General features: G+C 52.4%; 1 protein-coding gene across 1 annotated transcript; it reads left to right on the top strand.

The window, feature by feature from the left end:
* Positions 1 to 742: 742 nt before the first annotated feature.
* Positions 743 to 20009, top strand: LOC116817901 (cAMP-dependent protein kinase catalytic subunit alpha-like). Its single transcript, XM_032768397.2, has 11 exons — positions 743 to 780; positions 2505 to 2754; positions 10788 to 10925; positions 12407 to 12535; positions 12715 to 12813; positions 16119 to 16201; positions 17320 to 17446; positions 17681 to 17776; positions 17895 to 18017; positions 19122 to 19286; positions 19857 to 20009. The coding sequence occupies exons 1-11, from the start codon at positions 743 to 745 to the stop codon at positions 19980 to 19982; spliced, it is 1374 nt and encodes a 457-aa protein (XP_032624288.2). The 3' UTR covers positions 19983 to 20009.
* The last annotated feature ends 244 nt before the right edge of the window (positions 20010 to 20253 follow it).

The following is a 20253-nucleotide window of genomic DNA, read 5'->3' as shown; positions in this document are numbered from 1 at the left end:
GCTGGGAAGGTATGGGGCAAGGAACTATCTTGACAGGACAGTTACTTTTCCAAGCTAATGATAGCTGTGTATATGTTAAGGCCACCACTTTGCTAGATGTGCATTTCAACCTCACTATGATCGCAGGAAATCACATTATTTATTGGCCTGCAGACAAAGCCCTACAATTAGACCTTAGGTATCAAATTTCTTTTAATTGCACCATTTTAATACCCGACCGATTCCAAAATTTGCGTTCACTCCTACCAGAGCTTTGGAAAATTTCTGACTTACAGGGTCAAATCCATGTGCTTCAGAATATACATCAAATTGAACAACGTGCTTTTCATACAGCCTATAAAGTGTCTACTTTGTGTGCTAATTAGGATGTCGTGCTGTGTAACTAAGGCAATGACTCAACCACAGCATATTATTACAATAGGGACATTAATGCTTGTATTCTTTTTTGTTTAGTATAGTGACATGTTGTTGTTGTAAGAAATGTAATAATGAAAATACCTTTCACGTTCCTACTAATCATGCATTATTGTTTTATCCAGCTAAGATGTATGGGGCTAATCTTCAACCTTTTGATCTAGAAACAGAGATACAAGGTCTAATAAAATTGGAAGTGTAAGAATGGTAGTTGTGCTACAAAAAGCACAAACTGGGGGGAGTGTGGTAGCAGGAAAGAAAGAGGGTTTAAGTGTAGCCATTTTAACTGGTTAGAAACAGAGCAACTGTTAAGCTAAGTCTTAGCCTAATGTCGCGGGACCTGTCGAAGCAGGACTCACGTCAGATGTGAGTGGGAAAACAGCAGCGCAGAGTCAGTGTGACCTAGCCTTGAGATAACGATGTTTTGAGAAGTGAAAGTGAGAAGATGCTGGATTAGACAGGATATAATATAAACAAAATACAGATGTTTTCAATTAATGCATGCCACAAAAGAGTATAAATGCTTGTGTGATATTGCTTGTATTTCGGAGAAACTGAGGCAGAGATGTTCTCTGTCAGCTGTATTCTTACCTTGCAATTGCATGAATGAAGCTGCCTCTGATTTTGCTGCTTCCAACCTGAGTGTGAAGGCTCTTTCTTCCACATAGTTGTTTGGGCCTTGGGCTCTGTGGTCCTGTGTTTCACCAAAAGGGTGCCCCCCACCCCCAGCTTAAGAGTTCAGGATCCCTGGCTCGTTTGAGCCTGTGTGTGACTAACCAGGCCTCAGCCAAAAGAGCTAATGTGAGTCACTTGCATCTGAGACTATGGTGGCCCATCTGCTGGGAATGAACTGCTGCAAGGGGTCCTCTGAAGCTGCAGAATGGGGGGCAGCAGGTAAGAATTCAATTTCTACCAGCAGAGCCCCCTAGGGGAGAAAGGCTCCCTGTGTCCCGTTCCCACCCCCCACCAGACGAGTGCCTCCTAGAGGAGAAAGGCTCCTGTGTCCCATTCTGGCCCCCTGCCATACAGGTGCCCCCTAGAGGAGAAAGGCTCCGTGCTCTATTCCCCACACCTCTGAGCCAGCCTTGCTTAGCTGCGCCCCCTCTGGATGGACCCAGGGTTACTTCGCCTGGACCCTGAGCCCTGGATTGGTGGGGGGGCAAGGAAGCAGCCCATGACCTCCCCTATCCCTTAAAGGGGTGATCAAGCCTCCACCACTGCTTGTCTGCGGCGCCACCAAAGCCAACTGCAAGCAGGGACATGGGCCCAGCTCCCCCATGCAAGAAATGGGCTGATGGAGACTAGCTCAGCCCCTCAGCAGGCCTGGCTGTTAGCTGAGGGGAGGCTGGAGGGGGAGCTAGAACAGCAGGCTGTGTGTGAACACAAGGAGAGATACCACATTTCATTTCTGGCAAGCGGTAATTAGTCTGGGAGGATTTCTGCCCATTTTGTAGGTGGCCCTGCGTTTACAGAGCTACTGCCCGTCTGAAGCATTTGCGGCCTGTGATAAAGCCAAGAGTTCTGTATCGTGTCCATTTTGAAACCGCCTCTGTCATACCCCGGAGTGGTAATCCGCTTCCTTTGGGGTTCCTACCCCTCTTCCCTTAATTTTTCATTACGGTTGGGTAAGCAACAGTTAGGTGCTGTGGATCGCGTATTCAGTCTTCAGGGGTGGACAAAGCAGACTAATAAACATTTGTTGGAGTACGCGATTGAGTTATTTGGAAAGAATAAGAACTCATAGGGAATGGGGTCGTTTGTAGGCAGAGACTTCTTGGAAAAATTCTCTACACTGTGCGCGTGGTATTCCACCAGTAAACCAGCCCTGAACAAGAAGGCCCCTAAGTGTTCCTTGATCTATGGCTTGGCCATGGGCAGCTGATACCGCACTTGACTTTAAGGTGGGGGAGGAATAGTTCAGTGGTTTGAGCATTGACCTGCTAAATTCAGGTTTTTGAGTTCAATCCTTGAGGGGGCCACTTAGGGGATCTGTGGCAAAAATCTGTCTGGGGATTGGTCCTGCTTTGCGCAAAGGCTTGGGCTAGATGATCTCCTGAGGTCCCTTCCACCCCTGATATTGTATGGTTAAGCAAGAGCAAAACACAAGCTGCTGAGAAGTATGCAGAAGAAGCTGCAGTTACCAATTTAAAGCTGCTTCCCAACCAGAACAGTAGCCTGCATGCAAAGACTGCTGCTGCTGAAACAGAAGCCAAGGAGCTGCAAGAGTCACAAGCAGCCATTTGGCAGCTACTAAAGGGGACCCTGAAGGTTAAAGAAGGGTCTATTAATCATGTCAAGGCCGAACTGAACTGCAGGAAGGGCAGCTGGAATCCTCTAGAGGTTTGGTTATTGCTACTGGGTCAAACCCACAGGCAGCTTTTACCCATACCACCTCTGATGGGTCAGATCTCAACTGTAACCCACCACCAGAATACTCTGAAGGAGGAGGGAAGAAGCCTTCAGCCACCTATGAACAAGGAGAGAGGGACTCTCTGCCTTATGCTCCTTTAGCCCCTATTGTAACTACAGTCACCAGGTATGATAGACAAGGGTCCCCTCAGTAATTAAACATGAGAGCAAAGCCTTAACCTTAGAACAGATAAGAGCCATGGGCAGGAGCAGCGCCAGGGTTTTTGGTGCCCTAGGCAGGGGTCCTTCCATGCTCCCGGTCTTTGGGGCACTTCGGTGGCGGGTCCCAGAGTGAGTGAAGGACCCGCTGCAGAATTGCCACCGTCGACCCAGAGCACAGAAGGATCCCCCGCTGCCGAATTGCCGCCAAGGGCGGCAAAATGCCACCCGCCCAAATCCTGGTGCCCTAGACGACCGCCTAGGTCGCCTAAATGGAAGTGCCGGCCCTGGCCATGGGCAAGCATATGGGCCCATGTAATAAACGCACTATTCTAAGTTGGCTAGCTAAAATATCCATCATTCCTAATTTAACCCAGGAAGATAATGGTATCCCTGCTAAAGGAATGCATGCCCATTGATGATTTTAGCTTGTTGCCATATGACACTATTACTGATGTACAAGATAATCCAGCTAATTTATATTTGTCTGTGTTAAAAGTGTATTATCCTTATGAGAATGTTATTGGTAAAGCATTTTCTGAAAGACAGGCCCTAGCTGAAAGGCCTGAAAAGTATTTCTTAAGAAAGAAATGATTGTATTGGTTATCTGGATTAGGAAACAACATAGATGGTGTGATAAGCTAGGATACACCTGAACTACGGGATATGTATATTCAGGCCCTAGCAACTTCTCAAAGATGAGGCAGGACCGGCTCTGCTTACACATGGAGAAACTGAGACGAAGTTGAAGTGACTTGCCTAGATTTGGAAGAGAACTCAGGAATCAGGACTCCTTGTCCCCGCTGCTCTGTCCCACTAGAGCTGGGGTAGAACCCAAGAGTCCTGAATTTCCCTCCACTGCATTCAGCACTGCTCACCACAGCTGAGAAATGGCTACAGCCTTCCCTGATGCTGCTGTGTGCGGCGTAGAGCCCCCTGCATCACGCCAGGCTCTTCTTCTTGGCGTCTCCACAGGGCTGGCAGGGTCCTTCCCATGGCAAACAAGCTCTTGGCAGCTGCATCATCATGTGAACCCAGCAGGCATCTACCACGTGGCCATATCTTTCTGCCCAGAGCAGCTTACCCTACTGAGTGCCTTGCTGTGCTGGTTGCAGGCCTTAGTCTGTAGGAGACGCTTTGGGATCAGAAACTCACAAATGGGGAAATCCGCTGGAGCCTCAGTGTTGGGCTCGCCTCTGGGGTTGGCACAGTGGAACTTTCACCCCCTGATCACCCATAGAGTGATGCCCAGGGAGCTGACCTCCCGCATGCTCCTGCCATCGGCTGGCTCCCGAGAGATTCCCCAGGGAGACGGACATTTCCTCTTGCAAGTTAATTATTAAATGTGCCTGGGACAGGGCTGACACTGCCCTTACATATTTTGATTTTAAAAAGACACCTGTCCAAGGTTCTAGGCCGTACTACATCATCAATACTACAGCTTCAAACCTGGCAGCGTTACATGATTGGTCCAGCCAAAACTCAGCTCAGCAGCTGCCGCCCGGGGCTCCCTTCTGCCCTTTCATCTGGGAAGCAAACCCTCAGCCCTCTCCCTGCTGCGGTTGCCACTGGTCCAAGTTTTCCCCTTTTTTGAAGTAGCTGTCCTGGGAAATAGGTCCAGTATGCAGCACCAACTGGCCAGTTTTATGGGCTCAGGATCATACCGAGTGTCCCATTTCTTGTACTTCAGAGGTGGCCACCCCACTCTCCAGACACTCTAATCTGGGGGGATGGGGGATGTCTCTCACTTTTCCAGATGCTCACTGGAGTGGGCATGGGGAGCATGTGCCACAGTCTTGGTGATGTAGAAGAGAACTCCCTGCCAGCCACCCCCTTTCTGATAGCTTGGGTGCACTACTGTCAGCAGCTGAGGCAGTATGGAGTGGGGGAAGACCACACAAGAAGGCTGGTTCCAGGCCATGGAGGGCTTTATAGGTCATAAGCAACAGTATAAACATCAGCTGGAGATCTTAGGAGCTCAGATCTGGCTCAAAGAGACTCTAATTTCTAGGATCATCTGAGCCTTTCATTAATGATTGAGCAGGGTGTGTGAGGGAAGCTTCTTTCCTAGTGAAGTGTGTTCTGGGCACATTTGAGGAACATTTCGGGAGGCCTTGGGGACCTCGAGGGGAGCTGGTCTGCAATCCTTGCAGGGCTTGATGCATGTTGAAAGAGGCTGGGGTGTGAGGAGGTCTGCGCTGTCTGCATTGTCCCCATTCTGGGATTAAATGGGGACCATCCACAGGTCTCGATGGGGCATCTGTATGTAATGGAAAACCTGCCAGGCTGGCAGCTCGACTATGTGCTGGCAGGATGGGGAGGGTGGTTTGGCTCAGATCCGTCGAGGGACTGTCTCTGCGACAGCGTTCATTTGGCCGAGCTCGAGTGTGAGTGGCCCTACTGCAGACAAACATGCGAGCTTCTGCATCCCCGCTCGTGTGCGTTGCTAGGACTCCTGGGAGCACCTCCCGTGGCTCATAGAGCTGCAGTAAACTGAGTCACTGGATCGATTTTCCCAGTGACTTGTGGGAGAGCTCGTCCATTCTCTCTGGCCACCTGGAGGGGAGAGGGGAATCGTGGGAAGCCGTTGGAGGACTAGTGGCACTCGAGGGAGGTTGGCCTGTGTCTACGCTCCAGAGCAGTTGTCTCGCGCTGTAGCCCATAGCTTATCTCAGGCCAGATGACTAGTGGGTAGATTGGAGACGACTCGAGTTAAGGGCTGCACCTGAGTTAACTGTGCAGTGAAGACCAGCCCTGAGTAGTATCTAAGCCACGAGACAGCAACCTTTCAGACGTGGTGTGCCAAGTCTTCATTTACTCACTCTAATTTAAGGTTTCGCGTGCCAGTAATACATTTTACTTTAGAAGGTCTCTTTGTATAAGTCTATAATATATAACTAAACTATTGTTGTATGTAAAGTAAATAAGGTTTTTAAAATGTTTAAGAAGCTCCATTTAAAATTAAATTAAAATTCAGAGCTCCCTGGACTGGTGGCCAGGACCCAGGCAGTGTGAGTGCCGCTGAAAATCAGCTTGTGTGCCGCATTTGGCACGTGTGCGATAGGTTGCCTACCCCTGGTCTAAGCTCTCCGCATCTTGGAGCAGTTGCTTTCAGCTTGGCAAACTGGGACATATTGGGCATAGATCAAAGATGCTTGCATTGAGCAACAGTGCAAGGGCAGTGGGTGCTAGTCTCCTTCCTTTTGGCTGCCTGAGGGTGCGGCTGAACTGGGAGTCGCTCTGCCTGGGGTGGCAATTGGACAATCTGCCCCCTGGATGTGGTGTGGGATTAGTATGTAAACGGCTGCCCACCCTACTCTGGCTCTGCTGGGATGAATCAGAGTCTGTGTGAGCCTTGAGGTGATTGCTGGCATTGGGCACCAGGGCCTCTGACCTCTTGGGACAGGCCTGAGTGAGTCCCAGGAGGGATCAAACCAGCAATCCCTCCCCTTTGCCTGCACTGCACCTTCCCCCTGCACCCTCTTGCGTCCTCACTGTGAATTGCTGACCTGCATCCTCTGTAGCAGTTACAGTATAACAGGGGATGGGAGGGAGTGGGCCTAGGAATTTAGGACAAGAAGTGAAGATGAAGAAATCCCAGTTGAATTGTGGTGGGTATTTCAGGGAGGCAGAATGGAATCACACCAGGGTTCAACTCTGACTCTTGGGTGATGAGGAAAGGTTGAGAAGATCTCTGGAGAGGCAGCCGGAGCAGAAAATCACAAAAAGGGTTAAGGGAAAAAGGGGCTTTTGCAGACCTCAGGAGTAAAATAGGTAAGTAGCAGAGGTGCATTAAGTCTCGTTGATGGATAGGCAGATAAAATTAATGATTTTAAAATGAATAAGAGCTGCTGAGCTGCTTTTTCTTTAATGCTGTTGAACAAGAAATGAGGGGATAAAAAGGTATGGACCATAAAAGAAGTGCATTATCTTTCTGTCTAAGGTCTGTATCTGGCTCCGGTTATTATAGTATCCGAGCACCTCACAACTGGTAATATATTTATCCTCCAAGCCCTCCTGGTGAGGCAAGGTAGTGCTATCATCCGCCTCTGTAGCATGGGAAAATTTGAGGCACGGACTAAGTGACTTGCCCAAGGCTAGTCTGGGGCAGAGCAGGGAATTAAGCCAGGATATCCCAAGTCTCAGGCTAGCGCTCTAACCATAGCACTAGCCTCCCTCTGTGACGCAAAAGATCTGGTTAAATAAAACTTGAGGGGTAGGTGGATGCTAGAGAGAGAAATCGCCCGGCTTGGGTGAAACACTTGGTTCTTGGAGGGAGTTTGTTTGAAAGGCAAGGGAAGAATGCCAGCCTTGCACTGATCTTCCCGAGGCACAGAGCAGCGTTTGCCCTCTGGCAAACCCGCATCACATGAGATTGCTGCTGCCGTCTCTCTGACAGCAATGGCCTGTCCGTGGGTAGGACAAACACAAACACACCATCTGGAGGGGAGGGGAAAGGATTTTTTTATGTCACATGCTGCCCCTGCCCAGAACTGCAGCCTGTGAGGTTTGTGTGGCTTCCAAGGGGTGTCTGCTTGCCCCCCCGTATCGCTCTGATTTTCCTCTGCTTTAAATCTGTCGCCCTCCCAGCCCTGTGCAGGGGCACATCCCCTGCCCTGGGCCCTCCAGCCCCCATGGGCCAAGCCCTTACCCCACCCCCTACTGGCTCCCCTGGCCTGCCCACGCCCGTCTATGGAGTCCCAGAGGGCTCAGATCCTGGGTGGCCCCCCCCCTCGTCCCCAGCTACGGCTCCCTGGTGGGGTCAGTCTGCCCCACGCTTGGCAGAGTGCAGGGGACCCTGGCTCAGAGCGAGTGCCTCTCGCCCCCTGCAGTGGCAGGCACAGGGCCCGGGTGGATTGGCCCTGCCGAGGAGCCGTAGGCCGAGCGCAGAGGAGGCCACAGGCTGAGGCAGCAAGATGGAGGCCGGAGGTGAGCCAGGGCAGAGGTGAAGGTCCTGGCGGGGCAGGGAATGGGACACATAAGAGGACACAGGGTCTTTCCCCTCTAGGGGGTGCTGGCTACTCCCCCGCCCCGGGCCCTGTTCTGCCCTATAGGATATGGGTCACTTTCGTCACTCGTACCCTGTGGTGGCAGGGCAGGGTCTGTTTTTATATGCCTGTGCTGTGCTGTGTTTATAGTGGAGAAGGCTGGTCAGAGGAGGGCACATAGGACTAGCAGCTGGAGATGGGGAAGTTCAAGATGATCCTTAGATTCTGTCGCAGGCAGTTCCACCGTCTTGGACGGGCCCCCAAAGAATCTCTGTCGTCTCTCTCCCAGACGAGCTTCACCTGAGTGGTAGAAAGTGCCATGGGACTGGAGGAGTGGGGCTGTCAGCCACAATCCCCATCCCAGAGCTTTCGGCTCTAGGGCTTCTGGGCCCAGGGCCTTGAAGAGAAAGAACAAAACTCTAAGGTGAGACAGGCCCAAAAAGGGAACAAATTATTGGTGTTGGGCCAAGTGAATTAGAGGCAGGTGGTGCAAAGACGATTGCTCCATCTCTGCCTGGGGCTGCCCCCAGTTCATGTGATTGATTAGCAGAGCCTCACAAGTCTTCCTTGACTGCCAGAAAAAGGCAGAATGGCTGATCTCCCCTCCCAAGGCATTGAGCGGTGTGGATGCTGCCAGGGAAGAACAGTGTGGGGGGGGGGGGTGTCGCAGGTCAGGACAACTGCACCTGTGTTTCCCCCTCATGGTCCAGCCAGGGAAGCTACTTAGGCTTCTGGCTCCCAGTCATCACCTCTCTTAGGTGGAGACCTGTGTCTCTCTCCCCCCTGCCCGGGGGATTTCCAGGCTGCACAGCTCCCTGCATACACTGTGAGTTCCCCAGCAAGTCAGACCCCCTCAGCCGGCCTGCTTTGCCCTCCTTCCTCAGAGGCTACAAACAGCCCAGCCTCCCGCGGGTATGAGGTACCACACAGCTGTTAGCAAGCACATGGAGTCTTAAGGCAAAAGCATTGCAGTGAAACCCTCTTAAAACCCAGCAAAGAACCAACGCGCCTGCTAATAAGCTTTCCAAAGATCATCCCGCTTCCAGCCAGGTAACTCACAGGCAGTGGGTTTCTCCTTGGGGAGCAGCTTCCAGTAGCTGAGGTTTTGCATAACCAGAGGCATTACATTTGCACATCCCTCCCCCTAGAGATTTTCTGGGAAACTTACTTAACTTTAAAAGGCCCCATAGTTTCAGATGGTCCCTCAAAGCCCATAACCCTTCCCTGGGTTTCCATTGTAGACGTCACATACAGCCCCACAATAAAACATAACCACCTGCCTTTGTAATGCAATGAACTCCTAAGCTACTTAAACTTAGTTCTGTAAGGTCTGGCCAGGATAGTGCAGGAAATTGTCTTATCTGTCCTGTGTCCATGCAAGGGCTGTGGGGACAAGAGGGTGAATGGGGTGTGGGCGGGGGTAAGTAGCCAGCAAATAGCTGATCCCCAGAACCATTTCAGGGCTCCCTGTCTTATCCTGTGGGATCAGGGGAACCTCCGTAATCTTGGTCTCTTTCCCTCCGGCAGTGAATCAGTCCCATCTGTAGGATATTGTCCTGCTTTGCTGGTGCATTTCAGGCCCTCGCCTGGCCTATTTCTCAGCCCTTTCCTTCCGGCAGGGACAGGACTGGAGCGTGGTGGTGCCAGGTTTCCACAGAAGTGTTGCTATTTAGTGATTCAAGTGGGGGGCTGGGAGCTAGGGCTCCTGGGAAGGGACTGGGTTGTAGTGGTGAGAGTGGGGCAGCAGGAAGTTAACTCCTGCATTGTACTTCCGTGACCCCAAGAACTGCAGCACCCAGATCTGGCATATGAGCACCAGTGATCCCCGGGGGAGGCAATTAACTTTATATACCACTGGTGTGGGGGACACTTGCCTATGATGGTGGGGGAAGGGTGAGCTCTGGGTTCAAAGCCACCCCCTGCTGCTGCTCTGTGCCTGGCCTCGCTGTTGCAGCCATTCAAATCCCGTGGGCATCTCTTGCACTATTAAGAGCTGCAGAACTTGTCCCTATCGGGAGCAGCAAGAGGCAGTGAAGATACAAGGGGCTTTCGGTACCAAATATCCCTCCAGATGCTGCAGATTGCTCCAGTCCCCATCCCTCCTCCCATGCTTCTGGGATCTGGCAGCAAGGAGCAGGAGCCCGGCTGGCAAAGGAAGGATCACCTGGTTGGGTTCCAGAGAGCAGGGCACTTGCTGTTCCCAGGCTGATGCTGTGGAGGCTGCAGCTGGTCATTTTGTGGGCAACTGGGTTTTGTGACTTTCACGACTGCTTACTGTGGGGGGCGGGGGTAGCATCCCCTTGTGGACTGGGCGTGTCATTGATGCATGCTGTCTGCATGGTTGAGAGAAGGCTACACCCAGGCATCTGCTCTTTGAGCTAAGGGGGAAACTCCTCCTCCTTCACCCATTTTTCTGGCAGCAGTAGTAGATCTCGTATCCTCCCATTAGGGCAACGTGATCCACACCTCTTAATGTCATTTGACTGGAGGGTTGTATGAGTGTCTCCTTGTGAGGTGCCGGTTGTGTGTTGTGGGATGTGGAACAGGCACCCCTGAGTGGCATGTTCGGCGGGAAGGGGTGTTGAGGCACAAGTGCCCCCCCTTTGGTAGGCACTGGGGCCTCATTAGCCCTCCCTGACGGCACTGTTTGGTGTGTCCAGGGGCATGCCCCGGGGGTAAGGGTGTTGCGGGAGAGCCCCAGCATGGACCTTTCTCTAGTTAATCCCCAGCTGAGCTGCCCTTTGTGGTCAATCAGGCACCGCCATGCCACTGATATGCTTAAAATGCCCACCCCATTTTTTGACTGCATGCTGAAAGCGAAGCTCTGTCCACCAGGCTGGGTGTCCCACTCCTCCTGACTCCTTACGCTGCTCCCTTTATGTCTCCCTTACAGTGAAGGAGTTCCTAGCCAAAGCCAAAGAAGACTTCCTGAAGAAATGGGAGAACCCCTCCCAGGTACTGGTCCCCATCTCAGATCTCCCCCCACCCCCACCCCAGAAGCAAGGCCTCTTGAGCCCCAGGCTGATTACTCTGCAATCACCCCCTGGATCTCTTTCCCCATCACTAAGCCCCCTTGCCAAACAGCCTCCAGTGAGGGTCTGGGGTTATTTTTGTTCCTGGGGAGCAGGACGGAGTGCTCTTCTTCCACCCCGCTCCAATCCCCCAATCTGCCCTCTGGTAACTGGAGGGCCAAGAGCAATGGAGGTTCAACTCCTCTCTTCTGGGGGAGGGGGACACTAAGCATGTGGGACTCCTCCTGATCCAGCCTGTCTCCTCCTCCCCCATCCTCCTCCCAAGGCTCCAGCATGGTCATCCAGCCCAGCCCCAGATTGGCTCCCAGGGGGGTTGTGCTAACAGGGACCGTGTTCAAAGGGCTTCCATTTGCTGCCCTGTGCTTGGGTGCAGTGCCTCAGTTTGGAGGTGCCGGAAAAGCTTTTGGGATCAGCCCTGGGTCTGTCCCCACAGGAAATCTCCCCTGGGGTGGTTCTGGGTAATTCCTGAGGCAGAACTGCTGGTCCCTCTGCAGCACTGTCACTTTGCTAGTCCTCCTGCACACGCTGTGTCATTAACTCCATGGCACAGATGGGGAAACTGAGGCCCAGAGGGGAAAGGGACTTGGTCAAGGGTATAGGAAGTTGGTGGCAGAACTAGGAAGGGATCTTTTGACTCCTAGTCTCCTGCCCTCTGACCACTACACTTCACTCCCTCTCCTCACAGACTGAGGGATAGAACCCAGCAGTCCTGACTCCCAGCCACTCCCCCACCTCTAACCCACCAGCCCCCACTGAATGGAGCTGGGCGGGTCACCTGTCTGGAACTGGAGTTTGGTTCTGCCCAGGGAGCAGGGAATCCCTTGTCTGTGTCTCATTCTAAAGGTAGTGGTTTCCTTTGGTGCCCTCTGGTGGTGAAATGTGAAAACTTCTTCCTATCAATTATCAGGAGTAGCCATGTTAGTCTGTATTCACAAAAACAACATGGCGTCCGGTGGCACCTTAAAGACTAACAGATTTATTTGGGCATAAGCTTTTGTGGGTAATAAAAACCTCACTTCTTCAGATGCATGGAGTGAAAGTTACAGATGCAGGCATTATATAATGACACATGAAGAGAAGGGAGTACCTCCCAAGTGGAGAACCAGTGTTGACAGGGCAATTCTTCATATCAATGTTCTCAAGAACAACCCCAATGCGGTGCTAGGGGGTGCTGTGCTGCAGAGAGTGGGGGGCTCAGTAGGGGGCGCTCTCCCCTCAGAGTCAGTGCTGACACTGGAGGGACTACCTTTCTGGTGAACTATAAAAACTGAAGCTCTGACTGCCTCATGGTCATTAAAGACCCCTCCAGTCTTGCAGTGCAAATCCTACTGTCCCGGGCAGGTTCCTTCCTGATGCCCCCAGGACCAGTCTGCCCCTCCATCAGATTTGTTTTTCCCCTTCCAGAACACGGCCACCTTGGATCAGTTTGAGCGAATCAAGACCCTGGGCACAGGCTCATTTGGGAGGGTATTGCTGGTGAAACACAAGGAGTCCGGGAATTATTATGCCATGAAGGTCCTGGAGAAACAGAAGGTGAGGCGCCGGGGGCTGCCATGGAGATCTGGCCTGGGGCTGTTGAATCCCCAGTGCGGGGGAAGGATTTGGAGCTGAATCCTGCATGGGGATGCAGGAGAGGGGAGTGTGTGGGAGGCACAGGGGGTGCTGCACCAGCAGAGGAAGATCTGATGTTGCTATTTCCTTTTTTCTCCCAGGTAGTGAAGCTCAAACAAATTGAGCACACCCTCAATGAGAAACGGATCCTCCAGGCCATCAACTTTCCATTACTCATCAAACTAGAGTATTCTTTCAAGGTAGGTGTCCTTCACTTGCCAGACCGGCCCTGGGCTGTCTCCCCCCCAGCTCCCACAATTCCCTTGATTCGTTTCCTATTTAAAACCAAAGCTATGCTGAAAGGTGGAAGGGCACAGTCTGCATCTTTTCTATCCTGAGAACTAACATTCCTGGCTTGAGGTCTGGGATCAGGTTTGGAGCTAAGAAAAAAATCAGTTTGGATCATTCCCCTTTGTCACAGTGTCCACACGGGTTTCTGCCTTCTCACCCTGTGCCCAGGCTGGTCCTCACACCTTCTTCTGGTGTTTCACCCTTGTGCTTTATTTTACAGTGCCACCGTGCAGTCCCCTTTATCCCCCAACAGTTATTCCCTTTCCAGGGTCTGTTGGCTCTTGAGGCACCCTTCCTGTAGTGAGGAGACAGCACTGTAGCCTCCTGTCCCCTCCCAGGTTAGCCTTCTGAGTGAGTTTGGTTCAGGGCTTTTATATCCCTCCCAGCCTTCAGCCCAGCTGTCACTGCTTAGCTCAGTCTATTGCAGTGAGCCAGCCCTGGTTAGGGCTGGCAGCTGGGCTCCCTGCTGGCTGCTTTGCACCTCTGCCCCTGGCCTCTCTGCCCAAAGGCAGGGCTTAGCCAGCATTTTAGCAGGGCAGTCAAGGGGTTTTACCCCTGCCCTGCCACACACTTTTTCGGTCTCTTCTGTTCTGCTTTTGATTCCAGGTTTTGAACAGTGGTACTCCCGCTGGGTCAGTTTTGCTTTCATTCCTAGTCAGTTTCAGTTTTCAGCTCCCTTGCACTGACCCTAGGACAGGGATAGGCAACCTATGGCATGGGTGCCAAAGGCAGCACTTGAGCTGATTTTCAGTGGCTCTCACACTGCCCAGGTCTTGGCCACCAGTCCAGGAGACTCTGCATTTTAATTTAATTTTAAATGAAGCTTCTTAAAAATTTTAAAAACCTTATTTACTTTACATACAGCAATAGTTTAGTTATATATTATAGATTTATCGAAAGAGACCTTCTGAAAATGTTAAAATGTATTACTAGCACGCGAAACCTTAAATTAGAATGAATAAATGAAGACTCGGCACAGCACTTCTGAAAGGTTGCCGACCCCTGCCCTAGAGCATGAGGTCTAGCTTGCAGGGGAGTCTCAGAGGAAGTCCTAACTTCACACACAGTTGGCTCTGTGGAGACTTTGAAACCACCAAGTGGGATCATTTTCTCCTGATGGGAGTTTCTGTGAAAGCTAAAATTCACGCCCCAGCAATGGGGCTTGGACCCTCTTCTCTGAACCTGGATTTTGGGGCCTGCGAGCTACACCCTGTGTGAAAAGGGGAGAGCAAAGATAGTTGTGCCTTTGAGCCTCACAGCATCCCCTGTGGCTGGCCTAATTAAAGAGGGGCTGGCTCTGAAGGGAGACCTGTCTCCTCTTCTGTCAGCCTGAGGTTAGTGGATTGTAGCAAAGAAGAGTTGTCAGCTCAGAGGAGGCTGCAGGATAAATCTCAGCCCCTGCGGGAGCCTGGAGGCTAGGGTGATGGGCATGTTAGTAGCAAGCAGTGCTGGCAGAGTCGTTTTCTTGGGGCCCCCACTCCCAGAGGAAACAATGCAATGCTGTTCTCTAGACTGGAGAGACTCTCTGCCAGCGTAAAACAGGAGCATCTGAACACAGCATAGGAAACTCTCAGGGCCCTCAGGCCTGGCCTTCCTCAGCACAGCACATCCAGGTGGGCTCTCCCTGCTCTCTCTATCCAGCCCAGAGCCCCCCTGCTTCCCAGCTGGGCAGATGATATCACCTCCCCCAAGCCTCACCTCTGTCATTTGTCTTCTGTCGAGGTAAATAGGGTCACCTGGGCTGCCTCTCCTCTCTTCTGCCTCTGCCTGGAACCACCTGTTCAGGTCACCAGGGTCCTCTCTTCACAGCCCATTGTCTTCCCACTGGCCAGAACCAGCTGTGACTCCCAAGCTGGGCCTCCTGGTCATCAGGTCACCAGTTGCTTGGGTATCCATTCTCTAGGCCATTGGCCGGGGTCCCAAATTCCGTCCCCGGTCCTCTGTAACAACAAACTCCCTCTCCTCTCACCTCGTTAAACCAGTAACACCCAGGGAAACTGTGTCCCACCCCGTCTGCATGCAAACCACTGAAAAAACCAAGAAAACCCCCCACTTCATCACAGTTACCAGAACAGAATACACATGCTACTCATACAATGTCCATCACTCCCAATAAGACAGACGAACTTTCCCTGCTGGCCAGTCAGGATCAGGTCGTCCTGGGACACCATGCAGAAGCTAGAGTCATTGGCAGGGTGTTGAGATCTGGCAGTGCTGATGCTGGGTTGCACGCTGGAGTTGGTTCCCCAGAACTTCCTTTTGAACCCCAGTTTATATAGTGAAACTTGAGTCCTGCTTAACTCTATCTTAACCAGTCATTTTACAGAAGTATTACAAAATAATTGTCTGACCAATCGGAACATAGTGTGAAACAATTCTTTACCCAGCGTACACCATGACCTGTGTTGATGTGCACCTGGCAAAATTAGTTATGTAACAGAAACAATCAAAGACCCAGACAGATAAACAATAGAGAAGTAGGGACCAGCAAAGGAAAACAATCAAGAAGTAGAGATTTCACACCCACACTGCTGCTAAATGACTCCTTTGAGCATCCTAAGATCTGTTTCTTTGCCTGGTGATGCTGGGCACTATTAGGGCAGGAGCCTTCTTACCAGCCCGGTATTACACTGTTCTGATATCATTTAGGTGGAATGTGAGGATGTGATGTTCTGTTTCTTGGCTTCTGCTCTCCTCATCTGGCTGCAGAAAGAGGCCTCCGACCGTACACCTCAGCCCATGCCCCGCCTGGACCCTCTCTCCAGGGCTAGCTGGAAATTGACCCTGGGCTTGAGGCAGGGGCAGTTGTCTCCGCTGGCGTGTGTGTGGGTGCTTAGTGCTTATGTTCTCACCACTGAGCTGGATAGGGTGTCCCTAGTGGAATGGCTTTGTTGGACTCAGCACGGTTAGTTTGGAGGCTGCTCTTTGACTTTGCAGCCGGGAGGGAGGATGAAGCCAGCCTAGTCAATTTCACACTCTGCTTTTGAGAAGTTTCACTTCCTGCTTCTGCTCCTTTGGGGTGTCCGACCTGGCAGCAGGTTGGGTTTCCCCTTTGATCGTAGACATCACAGCTGGGAAATCCCTCATGGGCCTGCCTGTCCCTGCCCCTAGACCAGAGATGTGAGGAGGGGTTGGATTTTCTAGGGCTCTGGCACTAAATACTCCAAGCAAATAAAGCTTGTGCCCTCTCATTAGTGAGTATATTCCCTTCTAGGATAACTCCAATCTGTACATGGTGATGGAATACATCCCGGGCGGGGAGATGTTCTCCCACCTACGGCGGATCGGGAGGTTCAGGTGAGCATTGGGGCCAGTGTCCCTAATGGTTAGAGCTGGGCGATGGTTAGACTCCTGGGATGTATCCCTGGCTCAGGCAGGACAGTTGGATCTAGCCCTTAGAGCAGAGGGACTGGGAGTCGGGACTCCTGCATCCTATTCCTGCCTCTGCCATTCACTCCTTGTGGGAAGAGGGGAGAATCACTCTGAGCCACAGTTTCCACCACTGTAAATTTGTGATTTAGTTCAGTAGAGAAGTAGATCTTTTATGCATTAGCAGCATCTGCAGCGATGCTGGCTTTGATCCTCATGCTGCAGGGAGTGACCTGATCCCCAGCTGGGCTGGTCAGGAAGGGATTCCCCATGGGGAGGGCTGCTGAGGTCTTCTGCCAGCACTAGCCACAGTCAGTGGCCAGGGATGCCAGGACTAGATGGGACCAGGCGGGATGGAGCTGGGGGTCCATGGGAATAAGTGTTGGGGCTAGGGGAGAGATGCTGGTCTGGGAGGGGCTTGCCCTGGGTTGCCAGGCTGGATGGAGTCAGGGGTCTAGCAATGATGGGTGAGATGTGTGTTCTAGGGCTACTGGTCTGGCTAGCCAGATGGGGCCAGTAGCGTAGCTAGGAGGGGAGCCCGGGGAGTGACCACTCCCCCACTGTGCACAAGTGGCACCTTGTCAATTTCCTGGTGACTTCGTACTCACCTGGGGAGTGTGAAAAAAAAAAAGGCACCACCCGCTGCAGCGCTTTTATTTTACTCACCCGAGGGCGCTCCGGGTCTTCGGCGGCGGGACCTTCACTCGCTCCAGATCTTCGGTGGCATTTCAGTGGCGGGACACCTGGAGCGAGTGAAGGGTCTGCTGCCAAGGACCTGGAGCGCCTCTGGGTGAGTAAAAGCGCCGCAGTGGGTGGCGCCTTTTTATTTATTGCTCCCCCGTTCCCTCCACCTTTTTATGCCACTGGATGGCGCCACCAGACCTAGAAGAGTTGGGGCATCTTGCCTGGGGTTTCCAGGGTAGATGGTGTCAGGGATCTATAAGGAAGGTGAAGGTGGGGGCGGCTGGGGGCCGAGGGTGCTGGGCTGGCTGAGAGAGGGCAGATCTGGCCCAGGATGCCCATGTTCTCCTCCCACCTCATTGCAGTGAACCTCACGCCCGATTCTATGCTGCTCAGATCGTCTTGACCTTTGAGTATCTGCACTCGCTGGATCTCATCTACCGAGACCTGAAGCCAGAGAATCTCCTGCTAGACGAGCAGGGTTACGTAGAGGTGAGGCTGCCCCTCCTCTTCCCTTCCCCATCCCAGCGCTGGTTGCTGGTTCCCTGCGGTGATCATCCTCCCTGCCCAAGTCTCTGTCTGCTGCCATCCCCTTCCCAAAGCCAAGACACCCCCAGAAATGTAACATGGCCAAAATACATCAATCATCTGCTCCCCCTATTCCCCTCTTGCTGTCACAGCCTCCTGGCTGATCCAGCTTCTCCCCTTTCTGTGCTTTGGGTCCAGGTGACGGATTTTGGTTTTGCCAAGCGGGTGAAAAGCCGAACCTGGACTCTGTGTGGGACCCCGGAATACCTGGCCCCCGAAATCATCCTCAGCAAGGTGAGCTGGGAAGGGCCTGTCCGCTGCCTGATCTGTAGCTGATCTCTGGCCACCACGTGGTTCCCCCCATCCCCCAAATGTTCGGTGCATAACCTTGGGGCCTGCTTTCCACGGGCAGGGTTATAACAAGGCTGTGGACTGGTGGGCCCTTGGCATCCTCATCTATGAGATGGCGGCTGGTTACCCCCCGTTCTTCGCAGACCAGCCCATTCAGATCTATGAGAAGATTGTTTCTGGCAAGGTATTTGGGCTGCGGGAGGGGACACTTGTGTGATTTTTATTTTTGGGGTAGAGGAGGTTCCCCAGCTAAAGAGGGATGCCAAGTCTCAGCCACTGATCAGAGTGATGCTCACATGCTGCGCCCCTGACATGCTCATGCCCTCCCATGCTCCCCCAATCCCCAATACATGGGCATCCTCCCTGTCATGTACCCCATTCCCCCTGCATCCCAAAATATAGACCCTCCCTTGCCACGTACCCCTGTTCTCCAATGCATGAACATCGCCCCCCTTGTGTCCCCCACATGTGGACCCTCCCTCACCACATAACTCTATTTCCCGTCTCATGGGGACTCCTGGAACAGTTTTCTTAGACACTGTTGTGAGTTGCAAAGCCCTCCAAAACCCTGCTACGTTGCAAGACTAAACATTCCTTAAACACATCAGTCATCTCCAGGCACTGGTAGAGCACTCATCGCCATAGTAACCAAGAGCCCAAAATATTCCTCTCCCCACCCCAATGCCTTTTCGCCAAGGATCTCCAAGCACTCGTGTCGGACACGGTCAGCTTTAAACCTAGTGGGGAACTCAACAGGCCTGGGTTCTGTTCCCGGTTCTCCTACCTGCTGAGTGACCTTGGGCAAGTCATGTCTCCCCGTGCCTCAGTTTCCCGTTATGTAAAATGAAGATAGTGATGCGGCAGCCCTGCTTTGAGATCTGTGGAGGAAAAACGCTCAATAAGAGCTGGGGGGCAGCTGCTAATTAACCATTTCAGCTTCTGTGTCAGTCCTCAGTAGCGCCCCCACTTCTCATCCACTCATTGTCCTGGAGTGTTTTTAAAGGGCTTGTTATATTAGGTGTATTACGATAGTGCCAGAAGCCCCCGTCATGGATCAGGACCCCCCTGTGCTAGGGGCTGTACATATTAGGTGTATTATGGTAGTGCCTAGGACCCCCTGTGCTAGGGGCTGTACATTACCAGATGTATTACAGTAGTGCCTCAGCAGCCAGGCGTAGCCCAGGATGCCTCTGTGCTAGGGCCTGTACAGTATTAGGTGTATCTATGAATCTAGCCACGAGGACAGGGCAGGTAAAAGCCAGATCTCTGTCTCTCCTCCACACCCCAGGTCCGGTTCCCATCTCACTTCAGCTCAGACCTGAAGGACCTGCTCCGGAACCTGCTGCAGGTGGACCTCACCAAACGCTTTGGTAACCTCAAGAACGGGGTCAACGACATTAAGAACCACAAATGGTTTGCTACCACTGACTGGATCGCCATCTACCAGAGGAAGGTAGGAGGGCAGTGGTGGGTGGCTGCGGGCAGAGGAGAGCCTGGGTAACTTCCACATGTGTGCAGCCTCCGTCAGCAGGAACTGAACCTGGGATCATCAGTGCCCAGGCCTCTAGGAGCGCATTGATTACTGGGACTCTGTAGCAGGGTGTTGTGGCTGGGTCCAACCACTATGGGGAGATATGCTCACCCAGCATTGGTTTAAAGTAGGGAGCCCTCAGTCACCTGTTTGTAACGGTGGCAAAAGCATGGTCCTGTCCTCACCCCCTGAGGATAATAGCCTACTACTGCTGCTGCCAGCTAATGACGTTATTCCTCTAGCTCAGGTGGGAGAGGGCTGTGCTGAAGGTCCTGATTAAAACCTTACTGATGGTGCAAGTGGGGAATCCAAGGGGCTCATGACCCCCTCCCCTTCCCTGACTGCAAAGTGAGAGGAGGGAGTTCTGGGTAGATAAAAGGGGGCTTGAGGAGGTGCTGATTCTGCATCCCTCATCTGGTTGCTAAGGGGCCTGTTCCTGTATTGCTTAAGAGTGCTGGGGGTCCCCAACCTCCCCCTCCCCTCCCTTTGCAGGTGGAAGCTCCATTTGTACCAAAGTGCAAAGGCCCTGGTGACACGAGTAACTTTGACGACTATGAGGAGGAGGAGATCCGAGTCTCAACCACTGAGAAGTGCGCCAAGGAGTTTGCTGAGTTCTAGGACCAGCGGCAACCCCAAGAAGGGCACACGTGGGTAGGGGGTTGGATTTTGGTTTCATAGATAAATTATATCTATACAGCCCTGTGGCTAGGCCTCCCCCCAAAATCCCCCTTTTCCACAAAGAAGCTTGAGAGTCCCATCTAGAGGGTGAGGATATCATCCACCCCGCCCTGGGAATCACGTCTGTGTCCTCCGACAACACTTGTTTCGCTGGAAAAAAACAAAACAACCCCCGCACCCCCAGCCTCCACTTCCTCGTTAACAGTGTGCT

This window comes from Chelonoidis abingdonii, chromosome 26 (genome assembly GCF_003597395.2).
Source record: "Chelonoidis abingdonii isolate Lonesome George chromosome 26, CheloAbing_2.0, whole genome shotgun sequence".
Classification (NCBI taxonomy): Eukaryota; Metazoa; Chordata; order Testudines; family Testudinidae; genus Chelonoidis; species Chelonoidis abingdonii.
This window is presented reverse-complemented; position numbering and strand designations above follow the sequence as displayed.

Bases quoted from the DNA above. Each gene is read 5' to 3' on its own strand.
- LOC116817901 (XM_032768397.2), top strand. From the start codon at position 743: ATGTCGCGGGACCTGTCGAAGCAGGACTCACGTCAGAT. The intron at 16,202-17,319 runs GTGAGCATTGGG...ACCTCATTGCAG, and splicing joins CGGCGGATCGGGAGGTTCAG to TGAACCTCACGCCCGATTCT. The intron at 17,447-17,680 runs GTGAGGCTGCCC...CTTTGGGTCCAG, and splicing joins ACGAGCAGGGTTACGTAGAG to GTGACGGATTTTGGTTTTGC.